Source organism: Myotis myotis, unplaced genomic scaffold (assembly GCF_014108235.1).
Source record: "Myotis myotis isolate mMyoMyo1 unplaced genomic scaffold, mMyoMyo1.p scaffold_m19_p_17, whole genome shotgun sequence".
Taxonomy (NCBI): Eukaryota; Metazoa; Chordata; class Mammalia; order Chiroptera; family Vespertilionidae; genus Myotis; species Myotis myotis.
Window position 1 is genome coordinate 21004319 of NW_023416321.1, and position 17729 is coordinate 21022047.

The following is a 17729-nucleotide window of genomic DNA, read 5'->3' on the forward strand; positions in this document are numbered from 1 at the left end:
CTCTGATGGTTGTCAAGTGACTTTTCTTATTCCATCATGCCTACTTCATTTGTTATTTGGCATTCAGCTGTAACGAAGAGCTTTCCTGTCCCCTCCATTGAAAAAATTAATTTAAGACTTATTTATCTGTTTGTTGACTTATATCACTGTGGACTCATGGATTCTAAGATTATTCAGTGGGATATAACCCTTTCTTATCACTTATTTTGATACTCAAATCGTGCTATGCTTTTTAGAAGGCTGCTGCCAGGTTCGTCTAATTTAAGAGTTATGAGGCATTCGCTAATTTGCAAAGTTGGTTTTAATTATATACTAACATTTATCTACTTATGGGTAAAATGTTAGAGAAGCTTTAATCAAGATTTTTTTTTTTTAACTCAGGTCTGGAATCTATAAAAATTTTTAAGTTCATAGATATAAAACCTAGAATTCCAAAACTTACATATTTCACATAAGAGTGGGAACACTGTTAAAAATGGGATTCTGAGGTCTTAGTTTTAAAACTATAATTTTTAGAATCTTTCTTATTTTTAAGGCGCTTGATGTTGTTTAATTATGGTTAAAAGGAAAGCACAGACCCTCTCATTAGAAGTGGGTTAGAAATAAAGATTGATTTATTTCTAATGTCTTTTTTATTTCTTTACAGGAGGAGAATTATTTATGCAGTTAGAAAGAGAGGGAATATTTATGGAAGACACAGCCTGGTAAGTGAAATTTTTGCGGTTGCATGGATTCAGGTAATGTTAAAGCAAAGCCTTATTCCCACTGTGGGCAGCCAAATGACTCAATAAATTGTTTGGGAGCCATTCAGTCACTCAGGACTTAAAGGGGGAGAAGCAGCTTTGGGACTGGGCAGCTTTTGGAGGTCACATCATTCCTTTGCCTTCAGGCCTTGGGTGCAACGCTCTTCACACCAGTTCCTAACAGAACCATTCTCACTGGGGCTTTCTTTCCTTGAATTGGTAAGCTGCCTGCCTTGGTTGTGGGTGAGTTTGATTTTCCAGTGAAACTTTGTGTGTGGAACAATGGAAAGTATCAGCAATCACCACCTTTTTTTAGACTTTTCAGTTCCCAAGGGGCAGTCTTAGGCAGGTGATAAGCCTGCACATATCATCTGTGGATTGATTCTATGGCCAGGATGGGATCTACCTTCCTATTTCTTCTGCTTCAAATTAAAAATGTGCACATTCTTTTGTGAAATGATAGTACTGGGTAACAATAAATCAGTTTATCCTACACAATAATTGAATAGAAAACACTTAAATGTTTTTTCTACCTTAATTACCAAACTGCATTCCATTGTTTAATTTCAGGCCTTTTCTAACACAGAAGCTGCATTTAAGAGCCTTAGGGATGAAGTGCCCTTTTTTGGAGGAGGCTCTCTGAGCCATGTTGGAGGCTGTTTGGGGTCGTGCTGGCTGTGAAACTGCCTCAGTCCTCTAGGACACACCCTCTCCATCCTGGAGTAATCTGCAGGATTGCAACATTGTTATGCAGCCAGTATTGCAGTGCCTTGTGCTTTTCGAATCCAGACAGGGTTGACTCAGCCCTTTATTCTTTTGAGGTAGATAAATTTGAGTGTCACACAGTTTATAGTTGTGGGCTGTCTGGCAAGAGGGAGGGCAGATACTGTGGGCATGTACTATGTATAAATATGCAGCTTTATTAAGTAAGGGATGAATGGGCTTCTAAGGATCAGGTTATATATAAGGTATCTTCTCAAACTAAGATTTGCTCTTTGAGAATAGCAAAATTCTTATTTCCTATGGGATTTTAAAATTGGGGGTGGGTGGGAGAAATTTGCTTTGATCTGAATGACTATTGGCCTAGTTCCTACACAGACAGAACAAAACATGACCAGTAACAGTTTGGCATATTCTGGATTTCTTAGCAATTTTAGCATATGTTCTAATGATGAAATAAAATATAGTTTCACGAAAAAAGTGAAACATGTCTTCACGCCTTTTGGCAGCATCTTATGCCATCTCTTTCCCCGATATTCCTCCTGCCACTAATTTGGTCTTTGGTGCATGTCTATTTCTTCCAAGGTTATTTGCTCCATACATAAAACTGCTTTGAGTAGATTACTCTTTTTAATTTTTATTAAATCACTTTTGTTTCCAGCTTTTACTTGGCAGAAATTTCCATGGCTTTGGGGCATTTACATCAAAAGGGGATCATCTACAGAGACTTGAAGCCGGAGAATATCATGCTTAATCACCAAGGTGGAGATATACTGTAAACAATTCTATAGTAAATAACCATCTTAAAATCCTCCCACACAGGTCATGGTCATTTTCAAAGCCCCATATTCACATGTCTATTATTATATACATTCTTCCCTCAGAACTTAAATGACATCATGATACTTGCTGAGATTTAAATATTTAGGTATTTATGGTTGATGAGATTAAAGGGAGTTGAGGATAACTGGCCACTATACTACATTTTTTTAATTCTTACTCTTTATAGCTTATCATTTTTTAGAAATCCTTACATAAAATGTGGTGCGCCACAGCCAGTCCAAACACAGATTTTAGTTTATTCCTTAAATTGGAAAATGAATCTAACTTTACATATTGGGTTTTCTCTAATGATGAAAATACATAATTATTAGAAGCAGTACTTTTATATGATAACTTTTATTAATGCTATAAAAAAGGACAGGCTTAGACTTGAACCAAAATAATTGATGTAGCTTTGGAAATAAAATACTTAGTAGGTATCAGTTTATTCTTGCTGATCAGTTGTAACAACAAACATAAAAATCAGATATTAATTTTCTGTACAGCTATAGGGCCTTGATTATAGCCACATGCTGCTGCAGACAGTTTAGTTTATGTGAGAGTAATCTGGGCTGGGTAGACTTGGCAATTCAGTTCACTCACACTCCAAAGGAGCAGCCAGCTAACCAGGATATCTGGGGGGCTGCTGATCCTTAGATGTCTACAAAATGAAGCACAAGGTAGTTAACAGTTTTAAATCCTTAGGCAGAAAATGGTGTATGGACAACTGATGCCTGTATAAATGTTTCAAATTGTGCTTCCCACCTTCCTTCCCGCCTCGCCCCCCCAATTTTCAGAGAGAGAAGAAGGGAGAGAAAGAGAAATATTGGCCAGTTGCCTCTCATACACACCCTAACTGGAGATTAAACCCGAAACCTGGGCATGTGCTCTGACTGGGAATCGAACCCCTGACCTTTTGGTTATGAGACGATGCTCCAACCAACTGAGCCACACTGGTACCTTTCCTTTTTTTTTTTTTTTTTTAAAGGAGATACACTATATTTAACCAAGTACAACATGGGAATATATACATTTCCCTCCCTCCCAGTTCTGCACACATGGATATTGATTCTGAATGATAAAGCAAAGGATAGAATAGGGAAGTGATAGTTTACTTCTTTGATTCATAAGCTTGAGTGTGTCAGGTGGTTCTGTGAAAAGAAAGGTCATACTTCTTCTGTGTCAGAGTAAAATACACATTTACATTTGAAACAACAGGCCAATGCCTTTTATTTTTTCTGAAATAAATCTGGAATAGTAGGGTCCCTGGGGTGGTTGAACCACTGGATATCTATGACAGTCCAGTAAAGCTGAACTTGAAATAAAATATTCTTTGTAAGGTGGTGAGTTTATCACTTGCCTGAATCTGAAATGATGGTCTCATGTCATGTAGCAATTTTATTTCTTTTTCTGAACTGGTAGTGTATTGGCAGAATGATTTAATTTGTTATAGTGACTTTCTGAGACCATTTTAAAAGCTGTCAAGTCACAGTAATAGAAGCTACATATTTGAAGTATGAACTGAATTGCCCAGTCATGCCTTGGTTTAAAAGGTGCAGAATGTCTTTATGAGGTCTGTGTGTTTAAACCAGACTTCAAGTTTTCCCAGGAATTACTTTCTCAGGATGGTAGAGGATTCTAGATATAGGTGAAGCTAGTACCTTAGACAAGCCGTTTCACTCTTTTATTCCCCCCCACCCTTGCTATATAGATATTATCATTGGCAAAAAATGAATCTACCCTAACCTTAGAGTTAACATCCCATTTTGTGGATGGCACCTTGGTAGTTCTTGATAACTTCAAAAAATTAAAGCAGAAAAAGTTAAATGGAAGGATAGGTTATTATCTTGTATGATGTTTAAACACCATCTAAACCCGAGATTTCTCAGAATAACCATGCTATAACCTTTCATTTGCAGGTCATGTGAAACTAACAGACTTTGGACTATGCAAAGAATCTATTCATGATGGAACAGTCACACACACATTTTGTGGAACAATAGAATACATGTGAGCTGCATGTTGAAAGAAATATAACTGGTTTGGGGGTAATAGCTATCTTTTACCTGGTTTAAGTAGTAGTGTGCTAAATTTTCTGTAGCATCATTTGGCTTCATATTTTGTTTTAGAAACTCTTATTCAGATGATATGCAAGTGGGTGAATTTTGGGGGTATATTGTTTTTTTTGTTGTAGGGCCCCTGAAATCTTGATGAGAAGTGGCCACAATCGTGCTGTGGATTGGTGGAGTCTGGGAGCATTAATGTATGACATGCTGACTGGAGCAGTAGGTGCACAGTTAAAAGCTGCATGTGTTATATATTGTCTGTGCTGAGTAATTATTAAATCACTATAGCAAGAGACCTTTCCTGTACGCCTTGAAAATATTACCAATGGAGTTATTTTTTAAAATTTAGCACAAAAAATGCTTTATTAGCAGTAAGTAACATGGGCCCCTGTACTTGTAAATCATTTTCATTTAAATGATCTATGTCATGGAAGTCCTCTGAAATAGATGTAAAATAGATACGGCCCTTATTTTATAAATGGAGAAAGTGAAGCATAAAATTACATAAATAATTACATTATCGCACAAAGTTAGTGGTGGAATCTCAATTCCTTTCAGGACATTGCTATTTCTTCTGTCCTGTTGTTTAAAAACTACAGTCTTTAACAGTCCTCATACATTTCTGACCTCTATGAATAACTGAGTAATTCAGGAAATGGATAATTCTGTTATTTTTATTTTTTATATGCTAATTTTTCTCATTCTTTTCTACTCTTAGCCACCATTCACTGGGGAGAATAGAAAGAAAACAATTGACAAAATCCTCAAATGTAAACTCAATTTGCCTCCCTACCTCACACAAGAAGCCAGAGATCTGCTTAAAAAGGTAGGGTTCTTAAATAGGCACTGAAATCATAAGCCTTAACTACTAGGATTTAAATAGAATTAAATATACATTTTGAATAAGAATCATGCACAGATATTGAATGAAAAAGTCTATAGATTTTGTAGGGAAAGTATAAATTTTTTTAAAGGTTTTATTTTCTTTTTATCCCAAACAATATTTATTTTCCCAAGGCAAAATAGATAAGCAAATTCTCTAAAGAAAAAATAACCAGTTTGACTAAGTTCATCAGTGTTTTTTCCTTCTCTCTAAAGCTGCTGAAAAGAAATGCTGCTTCTCGTCTGGGAGCTGGTCCTGGGGATGCTGGAGAAGTTCAAGTAGGGACTGGCATGCTTGGTGGTTGGAGGGAAAGATAATGCTAATGTTATGTATTTGTGTAGGTTGTATGTAGTTGCTTACAAGTATTGCTTATTTTGTGATCAGTATGTTCAAGCAGTTAGTGTCAATCCAGTGAAGTCTGCTCCCCTTGACTGTTCTTTCTGCTCTTTCTTTTCTAGGCTCATCCATTCTTCAGACATATTAACTGGGAAGAATTGCTGGCTCGGAAGGTGGAGCCCCCATTTAAACCTCTGTTGGTATGTATACATGAAATCATATGATTTGAGGGACCTGGCACATTTTTAAAATAAAATCTCAGAGCAGTCAATTTTTTTGTTGTTATTGTCAATCCTCACTCAAGGATATTTTTCCATTGATTTTTTAGAGAGAGGAGGGGGTGGGGAGAGAGAGAGAGAGAGAGAGAGAGAGAGAGAGAGAGAGAGAGAGAGAGAGAGAGAGAGAGGAACATTGATGTGAGAGACACACATCAATTGGTTGACTCCCCCATGCACCCCAACCAGTGCCAGGGCTGGGGATTGAGCCTGCAACTGAGGTATGTCCCCTTGACTGGAATCAAACTCCAGACCCTTCAGGCTACCAGCCAATGCTTTATCCACTTAGCTAAACCGGCTAGGGCTCATTTTTTTGTTTAATTTTATTTTGCTTAATTCAGCTGGAATTTTAAATTTGATTTCCTGAGAATTTTTTTCTTCAGAATGTAGAATATATGTTTTCTAGGATTGCAGCAACCAAGTACCATAGGCTTGGTGGCTTAAACCATAGAAATTTATTGTGTTACAGTTCTGGAGGCTAGAGATCTGAGATTGAGGTATTGACAGAGTTGGTTCCTTCTGAAGGCTATGAGAGAGACTCTGTTCCATGCCTTTCTCCTAACTTCTGGTGGTTTGCTGGCTGTCTTTGGCTTCTTTGGCTTGTAGACACATCACCTCAGTCTCTGTCTTCATGTTCACATGGGATTTTCCTCGTGAGAATGTGCAGGTCTGTGCCCACATTTCCCTTTTTCTAAGGACACCAGTCATATTGAATTAGGATAGTCCCTGCTCCAGTTTGACTTCTACATAACTAATTATATCTGCAATGGTTTTCATTCCAAATAAGGTCATATTCCGAGTTACTGTGAGAGTTAGAGCTTCAACATATGAGTGTTGCGGGGGGCATTTCAAACCATAATAATATGTTTATGAGTAAATGAGTTAGTATGTTAGTTCTTGTCTTTCTACCACATCAGAATTAGAGAAAATGGTTTCTTTTTCTATTCTTGTGGTGAAGGTGGAGAAGGATAATGATAATTATTTGGTCCTTAGAGCACAAGGTGATTTGCTTTAAAATTTCAACATATATAATTGTAAGGAGGATAATTAGCCCTCATGTACCAACTGCCCAACTTTAAAAGTTGTCAGGTCATCTTGATTAAACATAAACATGCTATCATCACCATTAAAAAGCTGACAATTTCCTTAGTTGTCCCTCCCCCCTCCCCCCTGTTTGTTTCAATAAGGATTCAATCAAGGCCTGTATAATTTTGTTACTGTGGCTCTTAGGTTTCTATAGATTCCCCCCTCTTAATTCCTCTTTTGAGGACTTATTGGGGAAAAAAACAACACTGGACCATTTGTCCTGTAGGGTCCCTCATTTTGATTTTTTTATTTTAACTCGGTGTCATTGACCTTGTTCATCTGTTCCTGGTATTTCTGAAAACTGGTGGTTAGATTTAGATGCAGATCAGATTAAACTTTTGGGGTTGTATATCTTGATCGGGAGACTTAGGGGTCGTTGGTCATTGTCTACATCACTGGTTCTCAGCCAGGGTCAGTATGGCAATATTTGGAACAGGTTGTCACAACTTGGGAAGGGGATGCTACTAGTACCTAGGAGTAGAAGCTAGAGATGCTCCAAATATTCTATAATGCACAGGACAGCCCTCTATAAGAATTGAGGCCCAAAGTGTCAATAGTGCTGAGGTTGGGAAACTCCTGCCTAGTTCCAGGATTTCATTAGGGGTTTGTAAAATTCTTTTACTATAATATTGTTATTCATTCTTTACTTATTAGCTGGAATTCTTCCATAAAAAGAAACTCTTTACATCAATTGCTTGGTTACCTGAGGTACAGTTCATACAGGAGAAGCAGAATATGTGGCCTTTTTCAAAATAATGAATTAGTTTCCTAACATCTTCCAAATTGACCAAAGAATTATGTGATTTTTAAATGTAGTTCAGTAATGAACTCATGTCTTTTAACATATTTGTGTTTCACCTGGCCTGTGTGGCTCAGTGTTTGAGTGTCTACCTATGAACCAAGAGGTCATGGTTTGATTCCTGGAAGGGCACATGCCTGGGTTGTGAGCTCAATCTCCAGTATGGGGTGTACAGGAGGAGCCAATCAATGATTCTCTCTCATCATTGATGTTTCTATCTCTCTCTCTCTCTTCATTCCTCTCTGAATTTAATAAAAATATATTTTAAAAAATAATAACAACATATTTGTGTTTCAGTCTATTGCAGTTTTTTTAAATTGGTGTTCAGCTTTTGAGATTTAAGATTTTTTGCTTTTTTAAAAGGCACAACCACATACTCTGATGTACCAGAAAGAAGGCTGTAATGCATTTGATTGGTATAATATAGACTACTTACCATTTTCTAATCATTTTTTATAAAGCAATCTGAAGAGGATGTGAGTCAGTTTGATTCAAAGTTTACACGTCAGACACCTGTTGACAGCCCAGATGACTCGACTCTCAGTGAAAGTGCCAACCAGGTCTTTCTGGTAAGTGACAGAATTTCCATGTAGGCATAGGAAATTTAAGTATGAGGATGGGCCCTTTTCAATAAAAAAATTCAGTTTGCTTGCTTTGCAGTTTCATGTAGATAACCCGAGGTGCTATTTTTTAAAGTTATCCCCTTAATAACTTACTGATGTTAGAAAATTGATTCTCATAATCCAACATTCTATTTTAGCAATTAGTGTAGGAGCGTATGTTCGGTTTTCAGAGTGTCTGATTCCTTTTTGGATAGGCCACTGACTTAAGATGATATTTGGCTCAGCAGAGCAACCGAAAGTGACAGCTATAGTAGTAGGAAAAGAGCTCATTGTAACTATTTTATTCCTGAAACAGACTTTTGGTACTCTTCACATAAGTCTAAAGGGGATTTTAAACCTATTAATTGTGACTATTTGACATCAAAATATATAGGTTCATATATGATAGTTAATAGATTAATCTTCTTTTATTTTTAATTTTTATGGATTTCAGAGAAGGAGAGGGAGAGAGAGATAGAAACATCAATGATGAGAGAGCATCATTGATCGGCTGCCTCCTGCACGCCCCCTACTGGGGATCTAGCCTGCAACCCAGGCATGTGCCCTTGACTGAAATCGAACCTGAGACCCTTCAGTCCTCAGGCTGATGCTCTATCCACTGAGCCAAACTAGCTAGGACTAGATTAATCTTTATTGATAAAGCGTATTGATTTATACCTTGTCTCAGATAGAAAAGCAAAGCTTTTAGATTTTGATAAACAAAAATGATTATATCTGATACCCATCATTGCATATTATTTTGCCTAAGTATCATGTATGCTTATGTTTATTTTATTACTAAAGTGTAACATGAACATCTACCTCTTTCCTTTTTTGTTATCCTTTGTCATTTCATTTTGGACCACCTTTAGAGGGAATGGAATATGGGAAAAGCAATCATTTGGAAGTTGGTTTTTTCCCTGTTTGTTTACAAGTTCACTGAATTTGTCACTCAATTATCCAACTTTTTTTTGTACCGCTCATGCTCACAGTATTAACACAAAGTAATGTACATTTTGGGGTGGAGGTTAAGTTCTAAATGTAGCATGGAGTACAAAAATTGTGTATATTCAAAATTAATCTTTTTTTGTTGTTGTTAATCTTCACCAGAGAATATTTTTTCCATTGATTATTTATTTATTTTAGAGAGAGTGAAAGGGAGGGAGGGTGAGGGACTGAGAGATAGAAACAGATGAGAGAGAAACATCATTGATCAACTGCCTCCTGCACACCCCCTAGGTATGTGCCCTCACAGGGAATTGAACCATGACCTCTGGTTCCTAGGTCTACGCTCAACCACTGTGCCACACTGGCTAAAGTAGCTCTCCTTAAAAAATTAACAAGAAATAGTTACATTCACTTACCTGGAGATTGGAGTTGTAGCAACTTCAGTTCGATAAGTTCCTATCACAGAATTAAAGGAAATTCAAAGATGATCAAGGCACAGCCTAGTCCTCTTTAGCTCACTAGAACATGCCAGGAAATGTCCTCTGAAGTCCATACGTGGCTATCACAAAGTGTATGCTCTACAGAACTTTATTAAATCTTTTTATTTGTAACTCATAACACTGATTCATAGGTGACTGGAATAATAAATAGAGGAGGACTGATTGTTAAAGAGATGAACATTGACAGCAAGAGAAATGCCAGTTGATAGCCTAATAGCAAGATCCAAGAAAGAAAAGCTAATAAAACTGCATATTGCCAATTACAATTAAGAGTTTTCACAATGCTGACACTTATTTATTCATCAAGAAACTACCAAATCTATCTGATCACTGGGGGAAAATCACATGTGCTAAGTTAGAGAGTTCTATTTTTATTTTGGCCTAATAATGAGAAACTGTTTTTGGGAGTGATAATCTTAGGTGCTTATATGCATGTGGCTAGAAACACTAGAATTTTCTTTGCATTTCTCTTGGTATTTACATCTTAATATGGAGCTTACATTTACCTGTTTTGTTCTACTCCTTTCAATAGAGTGGAATTTTGTTTGCTGGCATATGGGGCTCAATAGAATTCTTTCTTGAGGTCTGTGCCTCAAGAAATGGCTGGAAAAAAGTTAACAGGTGTGAAATGAGATTGAGGCAATTGGAGAGTATATAGATTAATGATTTTAGGGATGCATAACTGTTGTGATGGTATGTTAGAGACTGAATAATCATATTTTCTTGATGTGTATGACAAATGACCTTCTGTAGTCCACTATTACTATCTTTCAGGGTTTTACATATGTGGCTCCATCTGTACTTGAAAGCGTGAAAGAAAAGTTTTCCTTTGAACCAAAAATCCGATCACCTCGAAGATTTATTGGCAGCCCACGAACACCCGTCAGGTATTCAGACTTTGTTACTTTCACCTTTCTTTTTTTTTTTTTTTAAACCTAGAAGAGCATTGTTTATGAAATTTATGCCAAGTTACATTTAATGAAAGACCTGGCCTCATATTCTCTTTGATCGACATATGCACAGCATCTATCTATACCTTCTTATATTGTAAGTGACTAGTCTGTACTAATCTCTGATAATCAGTTATATACCTTCCCTCCTAAAAGTAAGCAGCTGTCCTCTTTACCCATTCATTCAACATCTCTTGTGTGCCAGGAGCTCTGCTGCTTGCTGGGGCACATGATTAACACAGGAATTGTCCTTGATGAAGTTTATAATTTAGTGAGAGGGAGTCACAGTAAGCTAGTGGTTCTCAACCTTCTGGCCCTTTAAATACAATTCCTCATGTTGTGACCCAACCATAAAATTATTTTCGTTGCTACTTCATAACTGTAATGTTGCTACTGTTATGAATCGTAATGTAAATATCTGATATGCAGGATAGTCTTAGGCAACCCCTGTGAAAGGGTCGTTCAACCACCAAAGGGGTCGCAACCCACAGGTTGAGAACCGCTGCAGTAAGCAAAGAAGGAAATACAAGAAATATGTAATTGCGAGTAGTACCAAGTGCCATATGGGAGTGGAGGGAAGAATGTGTTGGTAGAGAGCAAAGAATAACAAGGGGGCATGTATTCATGGTGGTGAGAGAAAGGCCTCCCTGGTGAAGTAAGTCTAAGAATGAAGAGAAAGAGCCAGCCATACAAAAAATAAAAATACAAGGTGTAACAGGTAGAACAACAACTTGTGCAAAAGCGTTAAGGGAGGAAAAAACATGACCTTTTTTGGGAAATGAAAGGGAGGTCAGTGTTCCTGAAGTGTGGTGAGTGAGGAATAGAATGGCAAAGTTTTAGAGAAGTATTTTATTTTAAATGCAATGGGAAGCTGTTTTAAGTGGGGAAGTAATATGTGTTGTTTTGGAAAAAAAAACAACTACTACTAAGTATCATTGAGTGTTTTACTGGGGCAATTGTAAAGATAAAGAGACTAGTTGGGAAACTGGCCGTTAGTCTAGGGGAGATAATTCAACTTTTGCTTTTGTGCTGATCCACACAAAAATAAAATTAAATGAAAATAAATGTCTTATTACCCCCCTCCCTTTAAATGCAAAGGAAAGTTTTTTTTGTTGTTGAGATAATCTGTAAGACAAATGAATGATGGCTCTTCCTTGTCTTAAAGCCCAGTCAAATTTTCTCCTGGGGATTTCTGGGGAAGAGGTGCTTCAGCCAGCACAGCAAATCCTCAGACGCCGGTGGAATACCCAATGGAAACAAGTGGAATAGAGCAGATGGATGTGACGATGAGTGGGGAAGCTTCAGCCCCACTTCCAATACGACAGCCGAACTCCGGGCCATACAAAAAACAAGCTTTTCCCATGATCTCCAAACGACCAGAGCACCTGCGTATGAATCTATGACAGAGCAATGCTTTTAATGAATTTAAGGCAAAAAAAGGTGGGGAGAGGATTTATGATTATCCTTCAGGGTGAAACAAGAAGACTGAAAATGACAGTCTCGAAGAGTCAGTGTCGTTACATAGAACACTTTGGACAGAGGAAAAATAAACCTGGATTTTTAAAAATCAATCAATGGTGCAAAAAAAAAAATAACTTAAGCAAAATAGTATTGCAGAACTCCGAGGCACATCAGTTAATTGATTCCTAGCAACATCTTCTCAACATTATCAAGGATTTTCATGTTGATGGCTCAAAACTGACAGTATTAAGGATAGGATGTTGCTTTTGAATCACTGTTGAGTTCTGATTTGTGTCAAGGAAGGGTTATCCTTTCACTAGGCAAAGTATGAAATTGCCTGTCATACTTGCAACCAAGGACAAATTAGCATGCAAGCTTGGTCAAACTTTTCCAGCAACATGGAATCAAAGACAAACTTATCAATTGATGTTTTACGTGCAAACAACCCGAATCTTTTTTTTATATAAATATATATTTTTCAAATAGACTTTTGATTCAGCTCATCATGGAAAACATCCCAAACTTCAAATCCGAAATTTTTGGTTGGTGTGAAGAAAGCTAGACAAGTTCTGTTTCTTCTCTTGGTGAAATAATAAAAATGTAAATGAATCATTGTTAACCACAGCTGTGGCTTGTTTGAGGGATTGGGGTGGACCTGAGGTTTATTTTCAGTAACCCAGCTGCAACACCTATCTGTAATACTAGAAAAAATATATATTTAATCATTTCTATTTGCAGTACTGTTACGTGCTAAGCTTAACTGGAAGCCTTGGAATGGGCATATGTAGTATGTCCTACATTTCATCCTTGTCCTGGGCCTGCATTGCACTTGGAAACATCGCGCCACCTGTTCTTATACCAGTATTTGGTTCAAGACACCAAATGTTTTCAGCCTGTGGCTGAAGGAGGACAGAAGAGAGTCAGGATAAAATGCATATAGAGGGCGGCAAAGTGAGGGAGATTCAGGGAAGAGGGTGTTGCCATAGTCCACTCTCTATGTCTAATCTCTTCACAGCAAATTGGTAAGGTTTTAAGTTTTACTTTTTACTGTTTTTGCTGTCTACCTTCCTTACATTTTTACCCTCAACAGTTTTCAAAGGAAAAAAGGTTCTTTTCTCCTGTACTGGGGCTACATTTTTTTATTGTAAAAATATTTGATGGCCTTTTGATGAATGTCTTCCACGGTGAATAAGAAAACTTAGTGGCTTAATTTAGGAAATATGCTACCAAGACACTATGTTTTTGAAATTGTAACAAAATCTACATAAGTGATTTACTGGTACAAAGAATAAAAATAAAGGTAACTTTACCTTTCTTAAATACTTCCTGCCTTAAAGAGAGCATTTCCATGACTTTAGCTGGTGAAAGGGTTTAATATCTGCAGAGCTTTATGAAAATATATTTCAGTGCATACTGGTATTATAGATGATCATGCAGTTGCAGTTGAGTCTTACTAACCTTTTTTTGTCTTTTATAATGTCCTAGTCTGAGTGTGCAAAGTCAATTTGTAATATTTTGCAATCCTACAATTCTTTTTGAATAGATGCTGCTTGCTATGTTCTCCAAACCTTTTTGAGCCATAGGATCCAAGCCATAAAATTCTTTATGCATGTTGAATCCAGTTAGAAAAGAGCAAAGCTTTGCTTATTTAAATGGCAATTCAAGTGAGATGAGATGATTTTGCTTAATGGCATTAAGCAAAAACAGATCCATGAAAAATTATTGGAAATATACTTTTTCAATTGTGGCAATAAATGAAAGAATTGATAATAGTTCATCTTTGAACAGAAAGCTGTTTTGTTTTTGTTTTTTAAATCACTCCCTGTAATCCCCCCTTTCCCATTATTGCAGTAGCCTACTGAGTACTTTATAACTGTAGCTAATAAATTAGAAGATACAAATAATGATAAGGCAGAAATTGTGCTTAAAGTGCAGATATTTGTTCTCTGACAGTTTATGATGTCTGGAAAAACAAACCCCAAAAAGCTATGGTGATATGTATAGACTCTATTTCAGACAGCATATGGCTTGTGATACTTTGATTTTTTTCCCCAGATATATTTACTAATTGTAGTGTTGACTGCCTGACCAAATTCCAGCAAAACTTTTACACCAAAATATTCCTCATCAGTCCTACTTGCTACTAACATATGCACTGTGATAGGCTGGCTATAAACACCCCATAGTTAAACCATTTTCATAATTAGTACTGCCAGCAATAGTGGCAAACTGCAACTTTTCTGCATAAAAAGCATTAATTGCACATCTGCCATCTATACAAATACAATTTTCCAAGTTAACATTAAGGGAAATTAATTTCCTATGCTGTGGCAGGTTTATTGAGAAATTGTTTCATTAAAAGGATATCCCTGCTAAGACTGTGAAAACATGTCACGTGCCACATAAGTGTCACAGACAGAAAGCACACACCTATGCAATATGGCTTACCCTATATTTATTTGTAAAAATCCAAGCATAGTTTAAAATATATTATGTCAATATTACTAGTCTTGAGTTTCTAAGAGGGTTCTTTATGATTCTTCCAGGTAAGTGTATAAAAGAGATTAAGTGCTTTTTTTGTTTCATCATCTGATTATTTTCTTTAAAGTCAGCTATTACAGGATATTTTTTAATTTTATATACATGCTGTTTTTTAATTCAAATATAGTCACTGAGAACGAAGTTTACTAATTCTGATTTTATAAGGTTTGTAGCATTACAGAATAAACTGGGATTTATAAACCAGCTGTGATTAACAATGTAAAGTATTAATTATTGAACTTGAACCAGATTTTTTAGAAAATTACATTCTTTCCCCCTTTATGGTCTTAACTACTTTGAATCCGTCAAGAAGGATTTTTCCATGCTGTTGTTTTTTTGAGATAGAAGATAATGAGGGTAGGGTGGGGGAAGAATGCATGTATGATGCTCCATAAATTCAACATTCTTTAAGTAATATATGATTATAAAGAAGATACATCTTCAATAGTGTTAATATACTGAGCCTTGGATTTTTATATTTAATATAGGACCTAACTATTTTGGTAACTGAGTCATATGGTTCCTAGCTTACAAGGGCTAGATCTAAGATTATTCCCATGAGAAATGTTGAATTTATGAAAAATGGATTTTGAGGCTTTGAAAATGGTTCATTTCTCAAATAAATAACATCAATGTCCAAACATTTTCCTTTTTTCATGGGCATAGACTCTAGGCAAGCTGGACAACAATCATAAAAGTATTTGTCACACCATGTCCTGTAGTCTCTTGCTGGTTAATATAAAACGTTTATTGTGTGATTCTTAATTTACCACTACAGCACAAGTATTATCTCAGTGGATTATCTGAAGTAATACCTGAAAGATGGGTTCATCTGTGTTTGCTCTTTAAATTTATTTTTTTTTCCTATCCCAAGTTGGCTTTGCATCTATCAGAGTAAATAAATCTTCAGCTGCCTTATTAGGAGTGCTATGAGGGTAACACCTTTTCTGCTTTTCATCTTGTATTTAGTTTACTGTATTAAGTATTTGATTTCAGAATGAATGAATGTAAATAGAAATTAAATGCAAATTTGAATGAACAGAATATAGAAGTGATTTTTTTTTTATTATCCTAAGATAGGAAGAAATAACTATCAGGTGCACAAATGGTTTCAATAAGTTTTTTCATTAACATGCCAGATATGTTCAGGTTCTCATATTTAATAAATTACAGTTGACCCTTGAACAACAATGGGTTTGAACTGCACATGTCCACTTACATGCAGAATTTTTTTCAGTAAATACATTTGGCCCTCTGTATCCATGATGCGAAGGACCAGCTGTGGAGTCAAAAGTTGTATGTGGATTTTGACTGGGAGGATTGTTGGTGCCCCCAATCCTCACATTGTTCAAGGATTAACTTTATTATATATGTGAAGAATGAGTTATAAAACTGTTTCTGCTGAGAAATTGAAGCTACTTACATAACAAATTTTAGTACTAGTGTTATATATTAGATGTTACACGTCTATGATTGTCCAAGTTGAATTGGTTGCTTACTTTTTAAAAAGTTGATGTGAAAAGTTATGTAAAAGCTACTTTTACATAAAAACACTAGGAAGACTTTATGCTAACAGTCAACAGTTTGTTCAGCTACACTTGTCAACTACATTTGATTATTTGATGCATCTACACAAAATAATGTGCACAAATCTGTTTTTAACTGCCGTAATTAGTATACAATGATAGTTTTGTATGTCACTTTTTAAAAAATATAATTTTTTATTTCAGAGAGGAAGGGGGAGAGAGAGAGAGAGAGAGAGAGAGAGAGAGAGAGAGAAACATCAGTGATGAGAGAGAATCATTCATCGGCTGCTTCCTGCACTCCCCACACAGGGTATCAAGCCCCAACCCGGGCATGTGCCCTTGACTGGAATTGAACCCAGGACCTTTTAGGAGTGCAGGCTGACGCACCATTCACTGAGCAAAGCAGTGAGAGCTAAATCACTTTTTATTTATGTGGCAGTTCTATCACACTTGCCAAGATGATTTCTCTATAGAAGTTCTCAAACTGATGTGACTTTTTAATAAAACATAGTAGTGACTCTTTTTAAAATGTTTTTACTGATTTCAGAGAGGAAGAGGGAGAGAGAAAGAAAGATCAGTGGGAGAGAATCATTGATTGGCTGCCTCCTTCACATCCCCTATTGGGGATCGAGACTGAAACCTGACTGGGAATCAAACAGTGACCTCCTGGTTTACAGGTTGATACTCAACCACTAAGCCACACTCTAGTGACTCTTAATGCTAATGAAACAATTTTTCAGAAGAGGCGATCTGAATTCACAAAATGCATGGGTTTTTTAATCTATTCCCCAGTTTTTGAGGTGAAGGAATAGAAGTAGAGAAATGTTTCCAGTTCATCAGTATTGTTAGTGAATGGGATAGGTCTCCTATGACATTTCCCCCCTTTTAAATTCAGATGTGAAATGCTCTGTTGTTAAAAAAACAGAAACAAAAACCCCACTATCCACCGGGGACCTCCTTTGTTATTAAATAATATTAAAAAACAAAGTTATCCATCTATATATATAAAATCCTAAGCTACTGGTTGACCATCATTCCTGTGATGTGCACTAATCACAAGGGGGCAGATATTCAACGCAGGAGCTGCCCCCCTGGTGGTCAGTGCGCTCCCACAGTGGGAGCTCCGCTCAGCTGACTGACAGCTGACTGATGGGCGCTAGAAGCTGGGCTCACTGCTGGCGAGCACTGCTGTGGAGGCGCGCTACTGAGAGGCAGCGGCAGCAGGCACAGCAGGGCAGGGATGAGTGGGAGCTGTGCCTGGGCTCCTCCCCGGCCGCCTGCTGCTTCACACACCATGACATCCCTTAGGGGATGTTGGACATCCCCCGAGGGGTCCTGGATTGCGAGAGGGCACAGGCCATGCCGAGGGACCCCACCAGTGAATGAATCCGTACACTGGGCCTCTAGTATAGCCATAGGGTAAATAGGTAACGTAATAGGGTTGAAGTAACCCATGTAGTAAGATATACTA

The 17729-nt window shown here is 37.0% G+C and overlaps 1 protein-coding gene across 17 annotated transcripts in view; it reads left to right on the forward strand.

The window, feature by feature from the left end:
• The window catches only part of RPS6KB1 (ribosomal protein S6 kinase B1), a 37493-nt gene extending 21722 nt beyond the window's left edge, over positions 1–15771 (forward strand). For 6 of the 17 annotated variants that reach the window (XM_036340174.1, XM_036340178.1, XM_036340180.1 and 3 more), the window contains 10 exons: positions 647–704; positions 2125–2225; positions 4205–4295; positions 4480–4570; positions 5070–5177; positions 5450–5512; positions 5693–5770; positions 8192–8299; positions 10534–10667; positions 11896–15771. In XM_036340174.1, coding sequence (XP_036196067.1) covers positions 647–704; positions 2125–2225; positions 4205–4295; positions 4480–4570; positions 5070–5177; positions 5450–5512; positions 5693–5770; positions 8192–8299; positions 10534–10667; positions 11896–12133 — 1070 coding nt within the window. In that variant the 3' untranslated portion in view covers positions 12134–15771. The other 11 variants (XM_036340175.1, XR_004972794.1, XR_004972793.1 and 8 more) reach the window with 11 other exon arrangements.
• The last annotated feature ends 1958 nt before the right edge of the window (positions 15772–17729 follow it).